At 55.4% G+C, this 27113-nt stretch overlaps 1 protein-coding gene across 3 annotated transcripts in view; it reads right to left on the bottom strand.

The window, feature by feature from the left end:
* EIF2B4 (eukaryotic translation initiation factor 2B subunit delta) overlaps positions 1–23980 on the bottom strand; it is a 99188-nt gene extending 75208 nt beyond the window's left edge. Inside the window, exons 1-5 of one of the 3 annotated variants that reach the window (XM_068278913.1) lie at positions 23821–23980; positions 23590–23633; positions 20384–20516; positions 12480–12707; positions 8067–8146 (exon numbers count right to left, since the gene is read on the bottom strand). In XM_068278913.1, the coding sequence (XP_068135014.1) occupies positions 8067–8146; positions 12480–12707; positions 20384–20516; positions 23590–23633; positions 23821–23857 (522 nt within the window). In that variant the 5' untranslated portion in view covers positions 23858–23980. Of the gene's footprint in view, positions 1–8066; positions 8147–12479; positions 12711–20383; positions 20517–23589; positions 23634–23820 lie in introns of all 3 variants that reach the window. The other 2 variants (XM_068278912.1, XM_068278914.1) reach the window with 2 other exon arrangements.
* Positions 23981–27113: the final 3133 nt, after the last annotated feature.

Genomic DNA, 27113 nt, shown 5'->3' with positions numbered 1-27113 from the left:
ACTGCGCACAGCGAGAGAGGGCTCCCACGCATATACCACGCTCTGTACTGTGCACAGCGAGAGAGGGCTCCCACGCATATACCACGCTCTGTACTGTGCACAGCGAGAGAGGGCTCCCACACATATACCACGCTCTGTACTGTGCACAGCGAGAGAGGGCTCCCACGCATATACCACGCTCTGTACTGTGCACAGCGAGAGAGGGCTCCCACACATATACCACGCTCTGTACTGTGCACAGCGAGAGAGGGCTCCCACGCATATACCACGCTCTGTACTGTGCACAGCGAGAGAGGGCTCCCACGCATATACCACGCTCTCTACAGTGCACAGCGAGAGAGGGCTCCCACGCATATACCACACTCTGTACTGTGCACAGCGAGAGAGGGCTCCCACGCATATACCACGCTCTCTACAGTGCACAGCGAGAGAGGGCTCCCACGCATATACCACACTCTGTACTGTGCACAGCGAGAGAGGGCTCCCACGCATATACCACGCTCTCTACAGTGCACAGCGAGAGAGGGCTCCCACGCATATACCACGCTCTGTACTGTGCACAGCGAGAGAGGGCTCCCACGCATATACCACGCTCTCTACAGTGCACAGCGAGAGAGGGCTCCCACGCATATACCACACTCTGTACTGTGCACAGCGAGAGAGGGCTCCCACGCATATACCACGCTCTCTACAGTGCACAGCGAGAGAGGGCTCCCACGCATATACCACACTCTGTACTGTGCACAGCGAAAGAGGGCTCCCACACATATACCACGCTCTGTACTGCACACGTGTGAGAGAGGGCTCCCACGCATATACCACGCTCTGTACTGCGCACAGCGAGAGAGGGCTCCCACACATATACCACGCTGTGTACTGCGCACAGCGAGAGAGGGCTCCCACACATATACCACGCTCTGTACTGTGCACAGCGAGAGAGGGCTCCCACGCATATACCACGCTCTGTACTGCGCACAGCGAGAGAGGGCTCCCACGCATATACCACGCTCTGTACTGTGCACAGCGAGAGAGGGCTCCCACACATATACCACGCTCTGTACTGTGCACAGCAAGAGAGGGCTCCCACACATATACCACGCTCTGTACTGTGCACAGCGAGAGAGGGCTCCCACACATATACCACACTCTGTACTGTGCACAGCGAGAGAGGGCTCCCACACATATACCACGCTCTGTACTGTGCACAGCGAGAGAGGGCTCCCACACATATACCACGCTCTGTACTGTGCACAGCGAGAGAGAGCTCCCACACATATACCACGCTCTGTACTGTGCACAGCGAGAGAGGGCTCCCACACATATACCACGCTCTGTACTGTGCACAGCGAGAGAGGGCTCCCACACATATACCACGCTCTGTACTGCGCACAGCGAGAGAGGGCTCCCACACATATACCACGCTCTGTACTGTGCACAGCGAGAGAGGGCTCCCACACATATACCACGCTCTGTACTGTGCACAGCGAGAGAGGGCTCCCACACATATACCACGCTCTGTACTGTGCACGTGTGAGAGAGGGCTCCCACACATATACCACGCTCTGTACTGTGCACAGCGAGAGAGGGCTCCCACACATATACCACGCTCTGTACTGTGCACAGCGAGAGAGGGCTCCCACACATATACCACGCTCTGTACTGTGCACATGTGAGAGAGGGCTCCCACACATATACCACGCTCTGTACTGCGCACAGCGAGAGAGGGCTCCTACACATATACCACACTCTGTACTGTGCACGTGTGAGAGAGGGCTCCCACACATATACCACGCTCTGTACTGTGCACAGCGAGAGAGGGCTCCCACACATATACCACGCTCTGTACTGCGCACAGCGAGAGAGGGCTCCCACACATATACCACGCTCTGTACTGTGCACAGCGAGAGAGGGCTCCCACACATATACCACGCTCTGTACTGCGCACAGCGAGAGAGGGCTCCCACACATATACCACGCTCTGTACTGTGCATGTGTGAGAGAGGGCTCCCACGCATATACTACGCTCTGTACTGCGCACGTGTGAGAGAGGGCTCCCACGCATATACCACGCTCTGTACTGCGCACAGCGAGAGAGGGCTCTCACACATATACCACGCTCTGTACTGTGCACAGCGAGAGAGGGCTCCCACACAAATACCACGCTCTGTACTGTGCACAGCGAGAGAGGGCTCCCACGCATATACCACGCTCTCTACTGTGCACAGCGAGAGAGGGCTCCCACACATATACCACGCTCTGTACTGTGCACAGCGAGAGAGGGTTCCCACGCATATACCACGCTCTGTACTGTGCACAGCGAGAGAGGGCTCCCACACATATACCACGCTCTGTACTGTGCACAGCGAGAGAGGGCTCCCACGCATATATACCACACTCTCTACAGTGCACAGCGAGATAGGGCTCCCACGCATATACCACGCTCTGTACTGTGCACAGCGAGAGAGGGCTCCCACGCATATACCACGCTCTGTACTGCGCACAGCGAGAGAGGGCTCCCACACATATACCACGCTCTGTACTACGCACAGCGAGAGAGGGCTCCCACACATATACCACGCTCTCTACTGTGCACAGCGAGAGAGGGCTCCCACGCATATACCACGCTCTGTACTGTGCACAGCGAGAGAGGGCTCCCACACATATACCACGCTCTGTACTGTGCACAGCAAGAGAGGGCTCCCACACATATACCACGCTCTGTACTGCGCACAGCGAGAGAGGGCTCCCACACATATACCACACTCTGTACTGTGCACAGCGAGAGAGGGCTCCCACGCATATACCACGCTCTGTACTGTGCACAGCGAGAGAGGGCTCCCACACATATACCACGCTCTGTACTGTGCACAGCGAGAGAGGACTCCCACACATATACCACGCTCTGTACTGTGCACAGCGAGAGAGGGCTCCCACACATATACCACGCTCTGTACTGTGCACAGCGAGAGAGGGCTCCTACACATATACCACGCTCTGTACTGTGCACAGCGAGAGAGAGCTCCCACACATATACCACGCTCTGTACTGTGCACGTGTGAGAGAGGGCTCCCACACATATACCACGCTCTGCACTGTGCACAGCGAGAGAGGGCTCCCACACATATACCACGCTCTGTACTGCACATGTGTGAGAGAGGGCTCCCACACATATACCACGCTCTGTACTGTGCACAGCGAGAGAGGGCTCCCACACATATACCACGCTCTGTACTGCGCACAGCGAGAGAGGGCTCCCACACATATACCACACTCTGTACTGTGCACGTGTGAGAGAGGGCTCCCACGCATATACCATGCTCTGTACTGTGCACAGCGAGAGAGGGCTCCCACACATATACCACGCTCTGTACTGCGCACGTGTGAGAGAGGGCTCCCACACATATACCACGCTCTGTACTGCGCACGTGTGAGAGAGGGCTCCCACGCATATACCACACTCTGTACTGCGCACGTGTGAGAGAGGGCTCCCACACATATACCACGCTCTGTACTGTGCACGTGTGAGAGAGGGCTCCCACGCATATACCACGCTCTGTACTGTGCACAGCGAGAGAGGGCTCCCACGCATGTACCACGCTCTGTACTGCGCACGTGTGAGAGAGGGCTCCCACACATATACCACGCTCTGTACTGTGCACAGCGAGAGAGGGCTCCCACGCATATACCACGCTCTGTACTGTGCACAGCGAGAGAGGGCTCCCACACATATACCACGCTCTGTACTGTGCACAGCGAGAGAGGGCTCCCACGCATATACCACGCTCTGTACTGCGCACAGCGAGAGAGGGCTCCCACACATATACCACGCTCTGTACTGCGCACAGCGAGAGAGGACTCCCACGCATATACCACGCTCTGTACTGTGCACAGCGAGAGAGGGCTCCCACGCATATACCACGCTCTGTACTGCGCACAGCGAGAGAGGGCTCCCACACATATACCACGCTCTGTACTGTGCACAGCGAGAGAGGGCTCCCACACATATACCACGCTCTGTACTGTGCACGTATGAGAGAGGGCTCCCACACATATACCACGCTCTGTACTGCGCACGTGTGAGAGAGGGCTCCCACACATATACCACGCTCTGTACTGCGCACAGCGAGAGAGGGCTCCCACACATATACCACGCTCTGTACTGTGCACAGCGAGAGAGGGCTCCCACGCATATACCACGCTCTGTACTGCGCACAGCGAGAGAGGGCTCCCACGCATATACCACGCTCTGTACTGTGCACGTGTGAGAGAGGGCTCCTACGCATATACCTCGCTCTGTACTGCGCACGTGTGAGAGAGGGCTCCCACACATATACCACGCTCTGTACTGCGCACAGCGAGAGAGGGCTCCCACGCATATACCACGCTCTGTACTGTGCACAGCGAGAGAGGGCTCCCACGCATATACCACGCTCTGTACTGTGCACAGCGAGAGAGGGCTCCCACGCATATACCACGCTCTGTACTGCGCACAGCGAGAGAGGGCTCCCACGCATATACCACGCTCTGTACTGCGCACAGCGAGAGAGGGCTCCCACGCATATACCACGCTCTGTACTGTGCACGTGTGAGAGAGGGCTCCCACACATATACCACGCTCTGTACTGTGCACAGCGAGAGAGGGCACCCACACATATACCACGCTCTGTACTGTGCACAGCGAGAGAGGGCTCCCACGCATATACCACGCTCTGTACTGCGCACAGCGAGAGAGGGCTCCCACACATATACCACGCTCTGTACTGTGCACAGCGAGAGAGGGCTCCCACGCATATACCACGCTCTGTACTGTGCACAGCGAGAGAGGGCTCCCACACATATACCACGCTCTGTACTGCGCACAGCGAGAGAGGGCTCCCACGCATATACCACGCTCTGTACTGTGCACGTGTGAGAGAGGACTCCCACACATATACCACGCTCTGTACTGTGCACAGCGAGAGAGGGCTCCCACACATATACCACGCTCTGTACTGCGCACAGCGAGAGAGGGCTCCCACGCATATACCACGCTCTGTACTGTGCACGTGTGAGAGAGGGCTCCTACACATCTACCACGCTCTGTACTGTGCACAGCGAGAGAGGGCTCCCACACATATACCACGCTCTGTACTGCGCACAGCGAGAGAGGGCTCCCACACATATACCACGCTCTGTACTGTGCACAGCGAGAGAGGGCTCCCGCACATATACCACGCTCTGTACTGTGCACAGCGAGAGAGGGCTCCCACACATATACCACGCTCTGTACTGTGCACAGCGAGAGAGGGCTCCCACACATATACCACGCTCTGTACTGCACAGCGAGAGAGGGCTCCCACACATATACCACGCTCTGTACTGCGCACGTGTGAGAGAGGGCTCCCACGCATATACCACGCTCTGTACTGCGCACAGCGAGAGAGGGCTCCCACACATATACCACGCTCTGTACTGCGCACAGCGAGAGAGGGCTCCCACACATATACCACGCTCTGTACTGTGCACGTGTGAGAGAGGGCTCCCACACATATACCACGCTCTGTACTGCGCACAGCGAGAGAGGGCTCCCACACATATACCACGCTCTGTACTGCACAGCGAGAGAGGGCTCCCACACATATACCACACTCTGTACTGCGCACAGCGAGAGAGGGCTCCCACACATATACCACGCTCTGTACTGTGCACAGCGAGAGAGGGCTCCCACACATATACCACGCTCTGTACTGTGCACAGCGAGAGAGGGCTCCCACACATATACCACGCTCTGTACTGTGCACAGCGAGAGAGGGCTCCCACGCATATACCACGCTCTGTACTGTGCACAGCAAGAGAGGGCTCCCACGCATATACCACGCTCTGTACTGTGCACAGCAAGAGAGGGCTCCCACGCATATACCACGCTCTGTACTGTGCACAGCGAGAGAGGGCTCCCACGCATATACCACGCTCTGTACTGCGCACAGCGAGAGAGGGCTCCCACACATATACCACGCTCTGTACTGTGCACAGCGAGAGAGGGCTCCCACGCATATACCACGCTCTGTACTGCACAGCGAGAGAGGGCTCCCACACATATACCACGCTCTGTACTGCGCACAGCGAGAGAGGGCTCCCACGCATATACCACGCTCTGTACTGCACATGTGTGAGAGAGGGCTCCCACGCATATACCACGCTCTGTACTGTGCACAGCGAGAGAGGGCTCCCACACATATACCACGCTCTGTACTGTGCACAGCGAGAGAGGGCTCCCACACATATACCACGCTCTGTACTGTGCACAGCGAGAGAGGGCTCCTACGCATATACCTCGCTCTGTACTGCGCACAGCGAGAGAGGGCTCCCACACATATACCACGCTCTGTACTGTGCACAGCGAGAGAGGGCTCCCACACATATACCACGCTCTGTACTGCGCACGTGTGAGAGAGGGCTCCCACACATATACCACGCTCTGTACTGCGCACGTGTGAGAGAGGGCTCCCACACATATACCTAGCTCTGTACTGCGCACGTGTGAGAGAGGGCTCCCACACATATACCACGCTCTGTACTGTGCACAGCGAGAGTGGGCTCCCACACATATACCATGCTCTGTACTGCACAGCGAGAGAGAGGGCTCCCACACATATACCACGCTCTGTACTGTGCACAGCGAGAGAGGGCTCCCACGCATATACCACGCTCTGTACTGTGCACAGCGAGAGAGGGCTCCCTCGCATATACCACGCTCTCTACAGTGCACAGCGAGAGAGGGCTCCCACGCATATACCACGCTCTGTACTGCACAGCGAGAGAGGGCTCCCACACATATACCACGCTCTGTACTGTGCACAGCGAGAGGGCTCCCACACATATACCACGCTCTGTACTGCGCACAGCGAGAGAGGGCTCCCACGCATATACCACGCTCTCTACTGTGCACAGCGAAAGAGGGCTCCCACGCATATACCACGCTCTGTACTGCACAGCGAGAGAGAGGGCTCCCACACATATACCACGCTCTGTACTGTGCACAGCGAGAGAGGGCTCACACACATATACCACGCTCTCTACTGTGCACAGCGAGAGAGGGCTCCCACGCATATACCACGCTCTGTACTGCACACGTGTGAGAGAGGACTCCCACACATATACCACGCTCTGTACTGTGCACAGCGAGAGAGGGCTCCCACGCATATACCACGCTCTGTACTGTGCACAGCGAGAGAGGGCTCCCACGCATATACCACGCTCTGTACTGTGCACAGCGAGAGAGGGCTCCCACACATACCATGCTCTGTACCGTGCACAGCGAGAGAGGGCTCCCACGCATATACCACGCTCTGTACTGTGCACAGCGAGAGAGAGGGCTCCCACGCATATACCACGCTCTGTACTGTGCACCGAGAGAGAGGGCTCCCACGCATATACCACGCTCTGTACTGTGCACAGCGAGAGAGGGCTCCCACGCATATACCACGCTCTGTACTGCGCACAGCGAGAGAGGGCTCCCATGCATATACCACGCTCTGTACTGTGCACCGAGAGAGAGGGCTCCCACGCATATACCACGCTCTGTACTGTGCACAGCGAGAGAGGGCTCCCACGCATATACCACGCTCTGTACTGTGCACAGCGAGAGAGGGCTCCCACACATATACCACGCTCTGTACTGTGCACAGCGAGAGAGGGCTCCCACACATACCATGCTCTGTACTGTGCACGTGTGAGAGAGGGTGGAGCCGCCTGCCCCAGCCTGGAATAGAGCAGATCACAAGCAATTGGTAGAGGACTGCTAACAGGGAGCCTGCGGGGAACGCGGAGCCCGGGAGAGGAGAGGGAAGGATCTACAGGACTCAGAGCCTTCTCTCTCCTCAGGCGAGGAACACACCAGTCTCCCTCTATATTGAAAACTTTTATTAGAACCTCATCGCCTCAGTTATTCTTTAATACCAGCTTATGACTTGTGTGATGAGATACAGAGAGGGATGCAGTGTATAAATCACTCAGCAGAGAGATTGCAGTGTCCCTGGAAGGATAATATCGTATTTCTGTCTTCCAGTGACAATTAGTGCACTCACCTGCTGTCGCTCCAACTTCTTAGCCAGCTTCTTCTGTGCGGCCGGATCATCTACCTGCACATGTTCCGGCAGCCGCTTCACTGCAAAGACAGCACAGACTCAGAATCCATATACAGAACTAAGACAACACAGACTCTGCAGACACCATATACAGGCCTCAGAGGGAGACAACCGACTCTGCAGAATCCATATACAGGCCTCAGAGGGAGACAACACAGACTCTGCAGACACCATATACAGGCCTCAGACAGCACAGACTCTGCAGAAACCATATACAGGCCCCAGACAACAGACACCATATACAGAACTCAGACAGCACAGACTCTGCAGACACCATATACAGGCCTCAGACAACACAGACACCATATACAGGCCTCAGAGGGAGACAACCGACTCTGCAGAATCCATATACAGGCCTCAGACAGCACAGACTCTGCAGAAACCATATACAGGCCCCAGACAACACAGACACCATATACAGAACTCAGACAGCACAGACTCTGCAGACACCATATACAGGCCTCAGACAACACAGACACCATATACAGGCCTCAGAGGGAGACAACCGACTCTGCAGAATCCATATACAGGCCTCAGAGGGAGACAACACAGACTGCAGAAACCATATACAGGCCTCAGACAGCACAGACTCTGCAGAAACCATATACAGGCCTCAGACAACAAAGACATCATATACAGGCCTCAGACAACACAGACACCATATACAGGCCTCAGACAACACAGACACCATATACAGGCCTCAGACAACACAGACACCATATACAGGCCTCAGAGGGAGACAACACAGACTCTGCAGTCACCATATACAGGCCTCAGAGGGAGACAACCGACTCTGCAGACACCATATACAGGCCTCAGAGGGAGACAACACAGACTGCAGAAACCATATACAGGCCTCAGACAGCACAGACTCTGCAGAAACCATATACAGGCCTCAGACAACACAGACACCATATACAGGCCTCAGACAACACAGACACCATATACAGGCCTCAGACAACACAGACTCTGCAGACACCATATACAGGCCTCAGACAACACAGACTCTGCAGACACCATATACAGGCCTCAGAGGGAGACAACCGACTCTGCAGAATCCATATACAGGCCTCAGAGGGAGACAACACAGACTGCAGAAACCATATACAGGCCTCAGACAGCACAGACTCTGCAGAAACCATATACAGGCCTCAGACAACACAGACACCATATACAGGCCTCAGACAACACAGACACCATATACAGGCCTCAGACAACACAGACTCTGCAGACACCATATACAGGCCTCAGACAACACAGACTCTGCAGACACCATATACAGGCCTCAGACAACACAGACTCTGCAGACACCATATACAGGCCTCAGACAACACAGACTCTGCAGACACCATATACAGGCCTCAGACAACACAGACACCATATACAGGCCTCAGAGGGAGACAACGGACTCTGCAGAATCCATATACAGGCCCCAGACAACAAAGACATCATATACAGGCCTCAGACAACACAGACACCATATACAGGCCTCAGACAACACAGACTCTGCAGACACCATATACAGGCCTCAGAGGGAGACAACCCAGACTCTGCAGATACCATATACAGGCCTCAGACAACACAGACACCATATACAGGCCTCAGAGGAAGACAACACACATTCCATATACAGGCCTCAGACAACACAGACTCTGCAGACACCATATACAGGCCTCAGACAACACAGACACCATATACAGGTCTCAGACAACACAGACACCATATACAGGTCTCAGACAACACAGACACCATTTACAGGCCTCAGAGGGAGACAACCCAGACTCTGCAGACACCATATACAGGCCTCAGAGGGAGACAATGAGACGTGATGTAAGGATTGTGCTCCCCTTTTCTGCCACTCTTACCAACCCCTTAGATTGTAAGCCTATATGGCAGGCCCCTCCTCCCCATGTGCTCCTCTGTACCACCTAAGGAAACTCATCTGCTATACTTATTGCTACATTGTAACTGGCATACCATTGCCCACAACTTACTAAGATTATCTCCAGTCTTTAATAACGATTCTGAGCTGTTTTTAGTGTTCTCACCATGGTGATAAATCGTTTAGTATTCAGCATTTACCATATAGTATTAAGCAATGCAATCCTTAAAATAAGGATTCTGTCCTTGAGTTAAGGAGTGATTTGTAATGTTAACGACCAAATCCTTAAAGAGACTCCGTAACAAAAATTGCATGCTGTTTTTTTATCATCCTACAAGTTCCAAAAGCTATTCTAATGTGCTCTGGCTTACTGCAGCACGTTCTACTATCACCATCTCTGTAATAAATCAACTTATCTCTCTCTTGTCAGACTTGTCAGCCTGTGTCTGGAAGGCTGCCAAGTTCTTCAGTGTTGTGGTTCTGTGATGCATCTCCCCCCTCCAGGCCCCTCTCTGCACACTGCCTGTGTATTATTTAGATTAGGGCAGCTTCTCTCTTCTCTCTTATCTTTTACAAGCTGGATAAATCCTCCTCTGAGCTGGTTGGGCTTTCACATACTGAGGAATTACATACAGGCAGAGCTGTCTGCACTCTGCAGGAAGAAACAGCCTGACACTTCAGTGGAAGATAGCTGCAGGGGGAAAGAAACACACAAATGATCTCTTGAGATTCAAAAGGAAGGGTGTATACAGCCTGCTTGTTTATGGATGTATTTTCTATGTGTGGACATACTGTACATCAACCTACTTCCTGTTTTGGTGGCCATTTTGTTTGTTTATAAACAAACTTTTTAAAACTGTTTTTAACCACTTTTAATGCGGCGAGGAGCGGCGAAATTGTGACAGAGGGTAATAGGAGATGTCCCCTAACGCAGTGGTATGTTTACTTTTGTGCGATTTTAACAATACAGATTCTCTTTAACTTAATGAACATGTGACAGGAGGACACCATTATAGTGTAGACTCTGTGCTGGAGCCCCTCCCCCAAGGCCTTTCACCAACAACCATATGAAAGGATGACACCACTATAGTACTCTGTGCGCTGCTGGGGCCCATCCCCCGAGGACTTACGCTGTGACCCACAACCATGTGACAGGATGACACGGTTATAGTGTAGTCTCTGTGTGCTGCTGGGGCCCCTCCCCCGAGGACTTACACTGTGATCCACAACCATGTGACAGGATGACACGGTTATAGTGTAGTCTCTGTGTGCTGCTGGGGGCCCTCCCCCGAGGACTTACACTGTGATCCACAACCATGTGACCGGATGACACCACTACAGTGTAGTCTCTGTGTGCTGCTGGGGGCCCTCCCCCAAGGACTTACACTGTGATCCACAACCATGTGACCGGATGACACCACTACAGTGTAGTCTCTGTGTGCTGCTGGGGCCCCTCCCACGAGGACTTACACTGTGATTCACAAACATGTGACAGGATGACACTGTTATAGTGTAGTCTCTGTGTGCTGCTGGAGCCCCTCCCCCGAGGACTTACACTGTGATCCACAACCATGTGACAGGATGACACTGTTATAGTGTAGTCTCTGTGCGCTGCTGGAGCCCCTCCCCCGAGGACTTACACTGTGATCCACAACCATGTGACCGGATGACACCACTACAGTGTAGTCTCTGTGTGCTGCTGGGGCCCCTCCCCCGAGGACTTACACTGTGATCCACAACCATGTGACAGGATGACACTGTTATAGTGTATGTAGTCTGTGTGCTGCTGGGGCCCCTCCACCGAGGACTTTCACTGTGATCCACAACCATGTGACCGGATGACAACACTACAGTGTAGTCTCTGTGTGCTGCTGGGGCCCCTCCCCCAAGGACTTACACTGTGATCCACAACCATGTGACAGGATGACACTGTTATAGTGTAGTCTCTGTGCGCTGCTGGAGCCCCTCCCCCGAGGACTTACACTGTGATCCACAACCATGTGACAGGATGACACTGTTATAGTGTAGTCTGTGTGCTGCTGGGGCCCCTCCACCGAGGACTTTCACTGTGATCCACAACCATGTGAAAGGATGACACCACTATAGTGTAGTCTCTGTGCGCTGCTGGGGCCCCTCCCCTGAGGACTTACACTGTGATCCACAACCATGTGACAGGATGACACCACTACAGTGCAGTCTCTGTGTGCTGCTGGGGGCCCTCCCCCGAGGACTTACACTGTGATCCACAACCATGTGAGAGGATGACACGGTTATAGTGTAGTCTCTGTGCTGGGGCCCCTCCCCCGAGGACTTACACTGTGACCCACAACCATATGCCAGGATGACAAGGTTATAGTGTAGTCTCTGTGCTGGGGTCGCTTCCCTGAGAACATACACTTTGACCAACAACCATGTGACAGAATGACCCCATTATAGTGTAGACTGTGTGGTGGGCTCTCCCCCATTCTCACCTGTCTGGATGTCGCTGACTTGGCTCTTTGGTTTGCTTGGGGCGGAGCTTGTAGTCTGTTCCACCTTTTTGCCCTGTTTCTGTGACCGCTCTGCCTCTTGTTTGGCTCTTCGCTCTGCTCGTAGCTCCGCCTTGCTCTTCCCTGCAGCTGGAGTTTCAGTAGTAGGAGGAACAGTGGGCGGTGGCACTGGGGGAGCGGCAGCTGGTGCAGTGACAGATGGCCGTGTGTCTGCTGGAAGACAAGAAGAGACATCACGCACCCAGAAGAATCTCCGTCCCGACCTCCCAGCTCTTCCTTTCATGCAAAATGTGTGACGAGAAACACGCTGCGTATATCATGTACAACACGAGACCATCCTCTGGCACCCAACACAGACACGCACAGCGTCATGTCTACTGACTCCTGGGGGGAGTGTACTAAGTGATATCACTGGCTACAGCCTGGATGTGCTTCCTGGGGGGAGTGTACTAAGTGATATCACTGGCTATGGCCTGGATTTGGCTCCTGGGGGGAGTGTACTAAGTGATATCACTGGCTACAGCCTGGATGTGGCTCCTGGGGGGAGTGTACTAAGTGATATCGCTGGGTACAGCCTGGATGTGGCTCCTGGGGGGAGTGTACTAAGCGATATCACTGGCTACAGCATGTATGTGGCTCCTGGGAGGAGTGTACTAAGCGGTGTCACTGGCTACAGCCTGGGTGTGGCTTATGGGGGGAGTGTTCTAAGCAGTGTCACTGGCTACGGCCTGGATTTGGCTTCTGGGGGGAGTGTACTAAGTGATATCACTGGCTACGGCCTGGATGTGGCTTCTGGGGGGAGTGAACTAAGCATTATTACTGGCTACAGCCTGGATGTGGCTCCTGGGGGGAGTGTACTAAGCGATATCACTGGCTACAGGCTGGATGTGGCTCCTGGGGGGAATGTACTAAGTGATATCACTGGCTACAGTCTGGATGTGGCTCCTAGGGGGAGTGTACTAAGCGATATCACTGACTACAACCTTGATGTGGCTCCTGGGTGGAGTGTACTAAGCGATATCACTGGCTACAGCCTGAATGTGGCTCCTCGGGGAGTGTACTAAGTGATATCACTGGCTACTGCCTGGATGTGCCTCCTGGGGGGAGTGTACTAAGTGATATCACTGGCTATGGCCTGGATTTGGCTCCTGGGGGAGTGTACTACGTGATATCACTGGCTACAGCCTGAATGTGGCTCCTGGGGGGAGTGTACTAAGTGATATCGCTGGGTACAGCCTGGATGTGGCTCCTGGGGGGAGTGTACTAAGTGATATCACTGGCTACAGCCTGGATTTGGCTTCTGGGGGGAGTGTACTAAGCGAACTCGCTGGCTACAGGCTGGATGTGGCTCCTAGGGGGAGTGTACTAAGCGATATCACTGGCTACAGCCTGGATGTGGCTCCTGGGGGAGTGTACTAAGCGATATCACTGGCTACAGCCTTGATGTGGCTCCTGGGAGGAGTGTACTAAGCGGTGTCACTGGCTGAAGCCTGGATGTGGCTCCTGGGGGGAGTGTACTAAGCAGTGTCACTGGCTACGGCCTGGATGTGGCTTCTGGGGGGAGTGTTCTAAGTGATATCACTGGCTACGGCCTGGATTTGGCTTCTGGGGGGTGTGTACTAAGTGATATCACTGGCTACAGCCTGGATTTGGATTCTGGGGGGAGTGTACTAAGTGATATCACTGGCTACGGCCTGGATGTGGCTCCTGGGGGGATTGTACTAAGTGATATCACTGGCTACGGCCTGGATTTGGCTTCTGGGGGGAGTGTACTAAGCGAACTCGCTGGCTACAGGCTGGATGTGGCTCCTAGAGGGAGTGTACTAAGCGATATCACTGGCTACAGCCTGGATGTGGCTCCTGGGGGAGTGTACTAAGCGATATCACTGGCTACAGCCATGATGTGGCTCCTGGGAGGAGTGTACTAAGCGGTGTCACTGGCTACAGCCTGGATGTGGCTCCTGGGGGGAGTGTACTAAGCAGTGTCACTGGCTACGGCCTGGATGTGGCTTCTGGGGGAAGTGTACTAAGTGATATCACTGGCTACGGCCTGGATTTGGCTTCTGGGGGGAGTGTACTAAGTGATATCACTGGCTACAGCCTGGATTTGGCTCCTAGGGGGAGTGTACTAAGCAGTGTCACTGGCTACGGCCTGGATTTGGCTTCTGGGGGAAGTGTACTAAGTGATATCACTGGCTACTGCCTGGATTTGGATTCTGGGGGGAGTGTACTAAGTTATATCACTGGCTACAGCCTGGATGTGCCTCCTGGGGGGAATGCACTAAGTGATATCACTGGCTACAGTCTGGATGTGGCTCCTAGGGGGAGTGTACTAAGCGATATCACTGACTACAACCTTGATGTGGCTCCTGGGTGAAGTGTACTAAGCATTATTACTGGCTACAGCCTGGATGTGGCTCCTGGGGGGAGTGTACTAAGCGATATCACTGGCTACAGCCTGGATGTGCCTCCTGGGGGGAATGTACTAAGTGATATCGCTGGGTACAGCCTGGATGTGGCTCCTGGGGGGAGTGTACTAAGTGATATCACTGGCTACAGTCTGGATGTGGCTCCTAGGGGAGTGTACTAAGCGATATCACTGACTACAACCTTGATGTGGCTCCTGGGTGGAGTGTACTAAGCGATATCACTGGCTACAGCCTGGATTAGGCTTCTGGGGGGAGTGTACTAAGTGATATCACTGGCTACGGCCTGGATTTGGCTTCTGGGGGGAGTATGCTAAGTGATATCACTGGCTACGGCCGGGATTTGGCTTCTGGGGGAGTGTATTAAGTGATATCACTGGCTACAGCCTGGATGTGGCTCCTGGGGGGAGTGTACTAAGCGAAATCACTGGCTATGGCCTGGATGTGGCTCCTTGGGGGAGTGTTCTAAGTGATATCACTGGCTACGGCCTGGATTTGGCTTCTGGGGGGAGTGTACTAAGTGATATCACTGGCTACGGCCTGGATTTGGCTTCTGGGGGGAGTGTACTAAGTGATATCACTGGCTACGGCCTGGATTTGGCTTCTGGGGGGAGTGTACTAAGTGATATCACTGGCTACGGCCTGGATTTGGCTTCTGGGGAGTGTACTAAGTGATATCACTGGCTACGGCCTGGATTTGGCTTCTGGGGGGAGTGTACTAAGTGATATCACTGGCTACGGCCTGGATGTGGCTCCTGGGGGGAGTGTACTAAGCGATATCACTGGCTACAGCCTGGATGTGGCTCCTGGGTGGAGTGTACTAAGCGAAATCACTGGCTATGGCCTGGATGTGGCTCCTTGGGGGAGTGTACTAAGTGATATCACTGGCTACGGCCTGGATTTGGCTTCTGGGGGGAGTGTACTAAGTGATATCACTGGCTACGGCCTGGATGTGGCTTCTGGGGGGAGTGTATTAAGTGATATCACTGGCTACGGCCTGGATGTGGCTCCTGGGGGGAGTGTACTAGGAGATATCACTGGCTACGGCCTGGATGTGGCTTCTGGGGGGAGTGTATTAAGTGATATCACTGGCTACAGCATGGATGTGGCTCCTGGGGGGAGTGTACAAGGCGATATCACTGGCTACAGCCTGGATGTGGCTCCTGGGGGGAGTGTACTAAGTGATATCACTGGCGACGGCCTGGATTTGGCTTCTGGGGGGAGTGTACTAAGCGAAATCACTGGCTACAGGCTGGATTTGGCTCCTGGGGGAGTGTACTAAGCGATATCACTGGCTACAGCCTTGATGTGGCCCCTGGGGGGAGTGTACTAAGCGGTGTCACTGGCTACAGCCTGGATGTGGCTCCTGGGGGAAGTGTACTAAGCGGTGTCACTGGCTACAGCCTGGATGTGGCTCCTTGGGGGAGTGTACTAAGTGATATCGCTGGGTAAAGCCTGGATGTGGCTCCTGGGGGGAGTGTACTAAGCGGTGTCACTGGCTACGGCCTGGATTTGGCTTCTGGGGGGAGTGTACTAAGCGATATCACTGGCTACAGCCTGGATGTGGCTCCTGGGGGGAATGTACTAAGTGATATCACTGGCTACAGCCTGGATGTGGCTCCTGGGTGGAGTGTACTAAGCGATATCACTGGCTACAGCCTGGATGTGGCTCCTGGGGGGAGTGTACTAAGCGATATCACTGGCTACAGCCTGGATGTGGCTCCTGGGTGGAGTGTACTAAGCGATATCACTGGCTACAGCCTGGATGTGGCTCCTGGGGAAGTGTACTCAGCGATATAACTGGCTACAGCCTGGATGTGGCTCCTTGGGGGAGTGTACTAAGTGATATCGCTGGGAAAAGCCTGGATGTGGCTCCTGGGGGGAGTGTACTAAGCAGTGTCACTGGCTACGGCCTGGATTTGGCTTCTGGGGGGAGTGTACTAAGTGATATCATTGGCTACAGCCTGGATGTGGCTCCTGGGGGGAGTGTACTAAGCGATATCACTGGCTACAGGCTGGATGTGGCTCTGAGGTGGCGTGTACTAAGCGATATCACTGGCTACAGCCTGGATGTGACTCCTGGGGGGAGTGTACTAAGTGATATCACTGGCTACAGCCTGGATGTGGCTCCTGGGGAGAGTGTACTAAGTGATATCACTGGCTACAGGCTGGATGTGGCTCTTAGGGGGCGTGTACTAAGCGATATCACTGGCTACAGCCTGGATGTGACTCCTGGGGGGAGTGTACTAAGTGATATCACTGGCTACAGCCTGGATGTGGCTCCTGGGGAGAGTGTACTAAGTGATATCACTGGCTACGGCCTGGATGTGGCTTCTGGGGGGAGTGTACTAAGCAATTTCACTGGCTACAGCCTGGATGTGGCTCCTGGGTGGAGTGTACTAAGCGATATCACTGGCTACAGCCTGGATGTGGCTCCTGGGTGGAGTGTACTAAGCGAAATCACTGGCTATGGCCTGGATTTGGCTTCTGGGGGGAGTGTACTAAGTGATATCACTGGCTACGGCCTGGATTTGGTTTCTGGGGGAGTGTATTAAGTTATATCACTGGCTACAGCCTGGATGTGGCTCCTGGGGGGAGTGTACTAAGCGAAATCACTGGCTATAGCCTGGATGTGGCTCCTTGGGTGAGTGTACTAAGTGATATCACTGGCTACGGCCTGGATTTGGCTTCTGGGGGGAGTGTACTAAGTGATATCACTGGCTACGGCCTGGATGTGGCTCCTGGGGGGAGTGTACTAAGCGATATCACTGGCTACAGCCTGGATGTGGCTCCTGGGTGGAGTGTACTAAGCGAAATCACTGGCTATGGCCTGGATGTGGCTCCTTGGGGGAGTGTACTAAGTGATATCACTGGCTACGGCCTGGATTTCGCTTCTGGGGGGAGTGTACTAAGTGATATCACTGGCTACGGCCTGGATTTGGCTTCTGGGGGAGTGTATTAAGTTATATCACTGGCTGCGGCCTGGATGTGGCTTCTGGGGGGAGTGTACTAAGTGATATCACTGGCTACGGCCTGGATGTGGCTTCTGGGGGGAGTGTACTAAGTGATATCACTGGCTACAGCATGGATGTGGCTCCTGGGGGGAGTGTACAAGGCGATATCACTGGCTACAGCCTGGATGTGGCTCCTGGGGGGAGTGTACTAAGCGGTGTCACTGGCTACAGCCTGGATGTGGCTCCTGGGGGGAGTGTACTAAGTGATATCACTGGCTAAGGCCTGGATTTGGCTTCTGGGGGAGTGTACTAAGTGATATCACTGGCGACGGCCTGGATTTGGCTTCTGGGGGGAGTGTACTAAGTGATATCACTGGCTACGGCCTGGATTTGGCTCATAGGGGGAGTGTACTAAGCGATATCACTGGCTACAGCCTGGATGTGGCTCCTGGGGGAGTGTACTAAGCGATATCACTGGCTACAGCCTTGATGTGGCCCCTGGGGGGAGTGTACTAAGAGGTGTCACTGGCTACAGCCTGGATGTGGCTCCTGGGGGAAGTGTACTAAGCGGTGTTACTGGCTACAGCCTGGATGTGGCTCCTGGGGGGAGTGTAATAAGTGATATCACTGGCTTCTGGGGGAGTGTACTAAGTGATATCACTGGCTACGGCCTGGATTTGGCTTCTGGGGGGAGTGTACTAAGTGATATCACTAGCTACGGCCTGGATTTGGCTTCTGGGGGGAGTGTACTAAGCGAAATCGCTGGCTACGGCCTGGATTTGGCTCCTAGGGGGAGTGTACTAAGCGATATCACTGACTACAGCCTTGATGTGGCCCCTGGGGGGAGTGTACTAAGCGATATCACTGGCTACAGCCTGGATGTGCCTCCTAAGGGGAATGTACTAAGTGACATTACTGGCTACAGCCTGGATGTGGCTCCTCGGGGGTGTGTACTAAGCGATATCACTGGCTACAGCCTGGATGTGGCTCCTCGAGGGGTGTGTACTAAGCGATTTCACTGGCTACCGCCTGGATGTGGCTCCTGGGGGTGTGTACTAAGTGATATCACTGGCTACAGCATGGATGTGGCTTCTGGGGGAGTGTACTAAGCATTATTACTGGCTACAGCCTGGATGTCGCTCCTTGGGGGAGTGTACTAAGCGATATCACTGGCTACAGCCTGGATGTGGCTCCTTGGGGGAGTGTACTAAGCGATATCACTGGCTACAGCCTGGATGTGGCTCCTCAGGGAGTGTACTAACTAAAATCACTGACTACAGCCTGGATGTGGCTCCTGGGGGGAGTGTACTAAGCGATATTACTGGCTACAGCCTTGATGAGGCTCCTGGGGGGAGTTAACTAAGAAATATCACTGGCTACAGCCTGGATGTGTCTCCTCAGGGGAGTATTTTTACGTTATTTGGAGCCTTTGTACTTTGTGAGAGGTGCTGGAAGACTCTCTACAGGCCCGAGGAGGGCCACAGACGGAGATTGCCTGAGAGGCTGAGGGTGGCCACACACCCTGCAAGCGCAGATAGACTGCGGAGGTCTCAGCATCTGGTGAGTCGTTACCCTTAGGGGGGAGCACGGTGTGTTGTGCATTTCAGAGGAGGTTGACTGCCTAATTTCCAAGAATTTATGACATCATAGTGCCTGTGGAGTCGATAACCAGATTTGAGGACTACGCTATAAATTTTGAACCTTTCTAGTCCTTTGTAGACCCTTACACACTCCTGGGAGTTCCGGTTCACCATGAGCCTGCCGGGTCCTCTGTTACTTCCTCCAATAGAAGAGCAAATGATGAGCTAATCAGGAATCTCTCTGCCACACCCACTAAGTGAGAGTCAGTGCAGCCAATCAGATCAGGAATCTCTCTGCCACACCCACTTAATGAGTCAGTGCAGCCAATCAGATCAGGAATCTCTCTGCCACACCCACTAAGTGAGAGTCAGTGCAGCCAATCAGATCAGGAATCTCTCTGCCACACCAACTAAGTGAGAGTCAGTGCAGGCAATTAGATCAGGAATCTCTCTGCCACACCCACTAAGTGAGAGTCAGTGCAGGCAATCAGATCAGGAATCTCTCTGCCACACCCACTTAGTCAGTGCAGCCAATCAGATCAGGAATCCTCTACCACACCCACTGCATGTCACTACAACCAATCAGATCAGGACTCTCTCTGCCACACCCACTGAGTGTCACTGCAGCCAATCAGATCAGGAATCTGCAACACCCACCATGAGTTGCTCATCACAGGCAGAGAGATAGGTACACACCATACAATTTTGTGTTCGATAGATAAATTGCGTCATGTCTGATATTATTTTCTGATCATTTTTCTGGTCGATTTCTCATAGAAGTGGATGGAAACAGATAAGATAAGAGAATAGAGTGGGAAATCGATTTGGATAATCAAATCTAAAAACTATCGGACAGAAAATTGACAAAAAAAACGCGCTGGTGTGTAGCCAGCATTAAACATCCAATACATGGCAGTGCACAGTACCTTTCTGTACAGCGGTGTTCTGCACCCCGTCCTGCACCTCCCCAGCCGCCGCCTTCTCTTTCTGCTTCTTCTGCTGTTTCTTCTCCTTCCGCAGACGCAGCTTCTCTTCTTTAGACAATTCCTGGCCTTTCATCTGCATGCAGGAGAGACAGACGGCAGTCACCAGAGGCAAAGGCAGAAGTGAGAGGGATATGGAGGCTGCCATATTTATTTCCCATGCACATTCCAATGCAAATTGCCTGGCTGTCCTGCTGATCCTTGGCTTCTAATACTTTTAGCCATAGCCCCTGAACAAGCATGCAGATCAGGTGCTCAAAAACATATCCAGAATGTGCCCCTTCCTTACACAGGAGACCACTAGAATGCTTGTACATGCTCTGATCTTTTCCCGTCTTGATTACTGTAACACTCTACTCTGTGGTCTACCAAAAAGACCGACACATCTCTAGTCCCTACTGACTTCTGCTTCCCACCTCTCCTTACACTCCTCTGATGCTGCCCGTCTCTGCCAACCACTGCTGACCTCTGCTGCCCGTCTCATCCACCTCTTCTCCCGCTCCTCTGATGCTGCCACTCTCTCTACCAATCCCTACTGACCTCTGCTGCCCATCTCATCCACCTCTCCTCTCTCTCCTCTGATGCTGCTCCTCTCTGCCAATCCCTACTGACCTCTGTTGCCCGTCTCATCCACCTCTCCTCCCGCTCCTCTGATGCTGCCACTCTCTGCCAATCCCTACTGACCTCTGCTGCCCATCTCATCCACCTCTCCTCCCACTCCTCTGATGCTGCTCCTCTCTGCCAATCCCTACTGACCTCTGCTGCCCGTCTCATCCACCTCTCCTCTGATGCTACTCCTCTCTGCCAATCCCTACTGACTTCTGCTGCCCACCTCATCCACCTCTCTTCCCGCTCCTCTGATGCTGCTCCTCTCTGCCAATCCCTACTGACCTCTGCTGCCATCTCATCCACCTCTCCTCCCGCTCCTCTGATGCTGCCCCTCTCTGCCAATCCCTACTGACCTCTGCTGCCCACCTCATCCACCTCTCCTCCTGCTCCTCTGATGCTGCCCCTCTCTGTCAATCCCTACTGACCTCTGCTGCCCACCTCTCCTCCCACTCCTCTGGTGCTGCCCCTCTTTGCCAATCCCTACTGACCTCTGCTGCCCACCTCATCCACCTCTCCTCCCGCTCCTCTGATGCTGCCCGTCTCTGCCAACCACTGCTGACCTCTGCTGCCCATCTCATTCACCTCTCCTCCCACTCCTCGGATGCTGCCACTCTCTGCCAATCCCTACTGACCTCTGCTGCCCACCTCTCCTCCCACTCCTCTGGTGCTGCCCCTCTTTGCCAATCCCTACTGACCTCTGCTGCCCACCTCATCCACCTCTCCTCCCGCTCCTCTGATGCTGCCCGTCTCTGCCAACCACTGCTGACCTCTGCTGCCCATCTCATTCACCTCTCCTCCCACTCCTCGGATGCTGCCACTCTCTGCCAATCCCTACTGACCTCTGCTGGACTCCCTATTGGTGTCTAAGCATACTAGTGCTGTGCTCCATCCCTCAGGGCTGTGGAGTTGGATTTGAGGAGTCAGAGCAATTTTGGATACCTGATGTCAGAAATTTCATAACTGAGGAATTGGATGATTTATGTACCAAATACATAGCCCTGGTAAGTATTAGACTAAGCAGGCATTTTGGGTACCTGGAGTTGGAGGTTTCATAAACTTCAGCAGTTGGATGATTTTTGTACTGACTCCACAGCCCTGCCATATCTTGCCCCCCCCCCCCCCCATTGGTGCCTAGGCATACTAATACTGTGCCCCGCCCCCTGGACTTTCCTCTAGTGCCTAGGCATACTAATGCTGTGCTCCGCCCCCTGGACTTTCCTCTAGTGCCTAGGCATACTAATACTGTGCCCCGCCCCCTGGACTTTCCTCTAGTGCCTAGGCATACTAATGCTGTGCTCCGCCCCCTATACTTTCCTCTGGTGCCTAGGCATACTAATGCTGTGCTCCGCCCCCTGGACTTTCCATTGGTGCCTAGGCATACTTATGCTGTGCCCCGCCCCCTGGACTTTCCTCCTGTGCTTAGGCATAATTATGCTGTGCCCCGCCCCCTGGACTTTCCTCTAGTGCCTAGGCATACTAATGCTGTGCTCCGCCCCCTATACTTTCCTCTGGTGCCTAGGCATACTAATGCTGTGCTCCGCCCCCTGGACTTTCCATTGGTGCCTAGGCATACTAATGCTGTGCCCCGCCCCCTGGACTTTCCTCCTGTGCTTAGGCATACTAATGCTGTGCCCCGCCCCCTGGACTTTCCATTGGTGCCTAGGCATACTAATGCTGTGCCCCGCCCCCTGGACTTTGTATTGGTGCCTAGGCATACTAATGCTGTGCCCCGCCCCCTGGACTTTCCTCTAGTGCCTAGGCATACTAATGCTGTGCCCCGCCCCTTGGCATCTCCATTGGTGCCTAGGCATCGTAGTGCTGTGCCCCGCCCCTTGGCCTCTCCATTGGTGCCTAGGCATAGTAATGCTGTGCTCCGCCCCCTGGACTTTCCATTGGTGCCTAGGCATACTAATGCTGTGCCCCGCCCCCTGGACTTTGTATTGGTGCCTAGGCATACTAATGCTGTGCCCCGCCCCCTGGACTTTGTATTGGTGCCTAGGCATACTAATGCTGTGCCCCGCCCCCTGGACTTTCCATTGGTGCCTAGGCATACTAATGCTGTGCCCCGCCCCCTGGACTTTCCATTGGTGCCTAGGCATACTAATGCTGTGCCCTGCCCCCTGGACTTTGTATTGGTGCCTAGGCATACTTATGCTGTGCCCCGCCCCCTGGACTTTGTATTGGTGCCTAGGCATACTAATGCTGTGCCCCGCCCCCTGGACTTTCCTCTAGTGCCTAGGCATACTAATGCTGTGCCCCGCCCCTTGGCATCTCCATTGGTGCCTAGGCATACTAATGCTGTGCCCCGCCCCCTGGACTTTGTATTGGTGCCTAGGCATACTAATGCTGTGCCCCGCCCCCTGGACTTTCCACTAGTGCCTAGGTATACTAATGCTGTGCCCCGCCCCCTGGCAGAAACGCGTGGGGCGGCTCAGCTGTTACAGACTGCTGGGGTATGAGTAGAGATATTGGGGTGTAATGATGCAGCCTAGATATATGCACATCGGGGACAGAGCGTGACATCATCACAGGGGCCGTACCTTGGCCTGGTGACTCTCCGCCATCTTGCCTCCAGCGCCTCCATCTGCGGGGGGAACACAGAGACGTCACTAGAGAGAGAGTACAGCAGTGACGTCATGCAGGGCACACTACAGGGTGACGTCACTGTGACATCAGCTCAGGGCTGCTGCAGTGACGTCATGCATGATGACAGCTCAGCACACAGCGTGGGGATGACGTCAGCAGCCTAGCAGTAACTGCAGCCTCCTCACCCTTCCGCCTCTCACCCGCCGTCTCAGCGCCCTCCATGCTCGCCTGGCTCCTCCTCCTCTCGGGTGTCACAGCGCAGACACGTGGTATGAGGAAGAAGCGGCCATCACACAAGCGGGCGGAGCGGCTTCCACTACTGGCAGAGGCGTCCACTCAGCAGCGCCGACGTCACCGGAAACCGACAGCACGGCGGCCAATAAGAGCGGAGAGCACAGCGGCCAATCAGCAGCTCCCTGCGTCACCGCGCGCGCCCCGCTACCCGGGAGCCCAGAGCACAGCGGCCAATCAGCGCAGCCGCAGGGCGGAGAGCACGGCGGCCATCTTTCTTCCTGGCAGCTCCTCCCATTATGATGATTATAGCTGTATATATAGCAGCAGCCAGTGCAGCACACGGAGGGTTACTAATGATGTATGGAGGGAATCCACTGATCCTCATTATCCTGTAATATGGAAGCACAGCCGCTCTGGGGACATTTTTGCATTAATGAATAGCTGTGTGTATCAGAAAGTGCAACTAACCATTCACTTCACAATAAAAAACAGATCTACTTACCTGGGGCTTCCTCCAGCCGTCCTGTGTCCTCGCTGCAGCTCTGCTGTCCCTTCATCCCCTCATTGGAGATGCCAACCTCGCCACTCTCCATCTGCGCCTGCACAGACCGCTCCCAGCCACGGCAGTGCGACCTCGCCAGCTCTGCATCTACTGCGCCTGCACAGACTGCTCCCGGCCACGGCGGTGCGACCTCGCCAGCTCTGCATCTACTGCGCCTGCACAGAACGCTCCCGGCCACGGCAGTGCGACCTCGCCAGCTCTGCATCTACTGCGCCTGCACAGATCGCTCCCGGCCACGGCGGTGCAACCTCGCCAGCTCTACTGCGCCTGCACAGATCGCTCCCGGCCACGGCGGTGCAACCTCGCCAGCTCTACTGCGCCTGCACAGATCGCTCCCGGCCACGGCGGTGCAACCTCGCCAGCTCTACTGCGCCTGCACAGAACGCTCCCAGCCACGGCGGTGCGACCTCGCCAGCTCTGCATCTACTGCACCTGCACAGATCGCTCCCGGCCACGGCGGTGCAACCTCGCCAGCTCTGCATCTACTGCGCCTGCACAGAACGCTCCCAGCCACGGCGGTGCGACCTCGCCAGCTCTGCATCTACTGCACCTGCACAGATCGCTCCCAGCCACGGCAGTGCGACCTCGTCAGCTCTGCATCTACTGCGCCTGCACAGAACACTCCCAGCCACGGCGGTGCAACCTCGCCAGCTCTACTGCGCCTGCACAGAACTCTCCCAGCCACGGCGGTGCGACCTCGCCAGCTCTGCATCTACTGCACCTGCACAGAACGCTCCCAGCCACGGCGGTGCGACCTCGCCAGCTCTGCATCTACTGCACCTGCACAGATCGCTCCCGGCCACGGCGGTGCAACCTCGCCAGCTCTACTGCGCCTGCACAGAACGCTCCCAGCCACGGCGGTGCGACCTCGCCAGCTCTGCATCTACTGCACCTGCACAGAACGCTCCCAGCCACGGCAGTGCGACCTCGTCAGCTCTGCATCTACTGCGCCTGCACAGAACGCTCCCAGCCACGGCGGTGCGACCTCGCCAGCTCTGCATCTACTGCGCCTGCACAGAACACTCCCAGCCACGGCAGTGCCACCTCGCCAGCTCTGCATCTACTGCGCCTGCACAGAACGCTCCCGGCCAAGGCAGTGCGACCTCGCCAGCTCTGCATCTACTGCGCCTGCACAGAACACTCCCAGCCACGGCAGTGCGACCTCGCCAGCTCTGCATCTACTGCGCCTGCACAGAACTCTCCCAGCCACGGCGGTGCGACCTCGCCAGCTCTGCATCTACTGCGCCTGCACAGAACTCTCCCGGCCACGGCAGTGCGACCTCGCCAGCTCTGCATCTACTGCGCCTGCACAGAACGCTCCCAGCCACGGCGGTGCGACCTCGCCAGCTCTGCATCTACTGCGCCTGCACAGAACACTCCCAGCCACGGCAGTGCGACCTCGCCAGCTCTGCATCTACTGCGCCTGCACAGAACGCTCCCGGCCAAGGCAGTGCGACCTCGCCAGCTCTGCATCTACTGCGCCTGCACAGAACACTCCCAGCCACGGCAGTGCGACCTCGCCAGCTCTGCATCTACTGCGCCTGCACAGAACTCTCCCAGCCACGGCGGTGCGACCTCGCCAGCTCTGCATCTACTGCGCCTGCACAGAACTCTCCCGGCCACGGCAGTGCGACCTCGCCAGCTCTGCATCTACTGCGCCTGCACAGAACACTCCCAGCCACGGCGGTGCGACCTCGCCAGCTCTGCATCTACTGCGCCTGCACAGAACACTCCCAGCCATGGCGGTGCGACCTCGCCAGCTCTGCATCTACTGCGCCTGCACAGAACGCTCCCGGCCACGGCAGTGCGACCTCGCCAGCTCTGCATCTACTGCGCCTGCACAGAACTCTCCCAGCCACGGCGGTGCGACCTCGCCAGCTCTGCATCTACTGCGCCTGCACAGAACTCTCCCAGCCACGGCGGTGCGACCTCGCCAGCTCTGCATCTACTGCGCCTGCACAGAACTCTCCCGGCCACGGCAGTGCGACCTCGCCAGCTCTGCATCTACTGCGCCTGCACAGAACGCTCCCAGCCACGGCAGTGCGACCTCGTCAGCTCTGCATCTACTGCGCCTGCACAGAACTCTCCCAGCCACGGCGGTGCGACCTCGCCAGCTCTGCATCTACTGCGCCTGCACAGAACTCTCCCGGCCACGGCAGTGCGACCTCGCCAGCTCTGCATCTACTGCGCCTGCACAGAACACTCCCAGCCACGGCAGTGCGACCTCGCCAGCTCTGCATCTACTGCGCCTGCACAGAACTCTCCCAGCCACGGCGGTGCGACCTCGCCAGCTCTGCATCTACTGCGCCTGCACAGAACACTCCCGGCCACGGCAGTGCAACCTCGCCAGCTCTGCATCTACTGCGCCTGCACAGAACACTCCCAGCCACGGCAGTGCGACCTCGCCAGCTCTGCATCTACTGCGCCTGCACAGAACACTCCCAGCCACGGCAGTGCGACCTCGCCAGCTCTGCATCTACTGCGCCTGCACAGAACTCTCCCAGCCACGGCGGTGCGACCTCGCCAGCTCTGCATCTACTGCGCCTGCACAGAACACTCCCGGCCACGGCAGTGCAACCTCGCCAGCTCTGCATCTACTGCGCCTGCACAGAACACTCCCAGCCACGGCGGTGCGACCTCGCCAGCTCTGCATCTACTGCGCCTGCACAGAACGCTCCCGGC

This window comes from Hyperolius riggenbachi, chromosome 4, assembly GCF_040937935.1.
Source record: "Hyperolius riggenbachi isolate aHypRig1 chromosome 4, aHypRig1.pri, whole genome shotgun sequence".
Classification (NCBI taxonomy): Eukaryota; Metazoa; Chordata; class Amphibia; order Anura; family Hyperoliidae; genus Hyperolius; species Hyperolius riggenbachi.
This window is presented reverse-complemented; position numbering and strand designations above follow the sequence as displayed.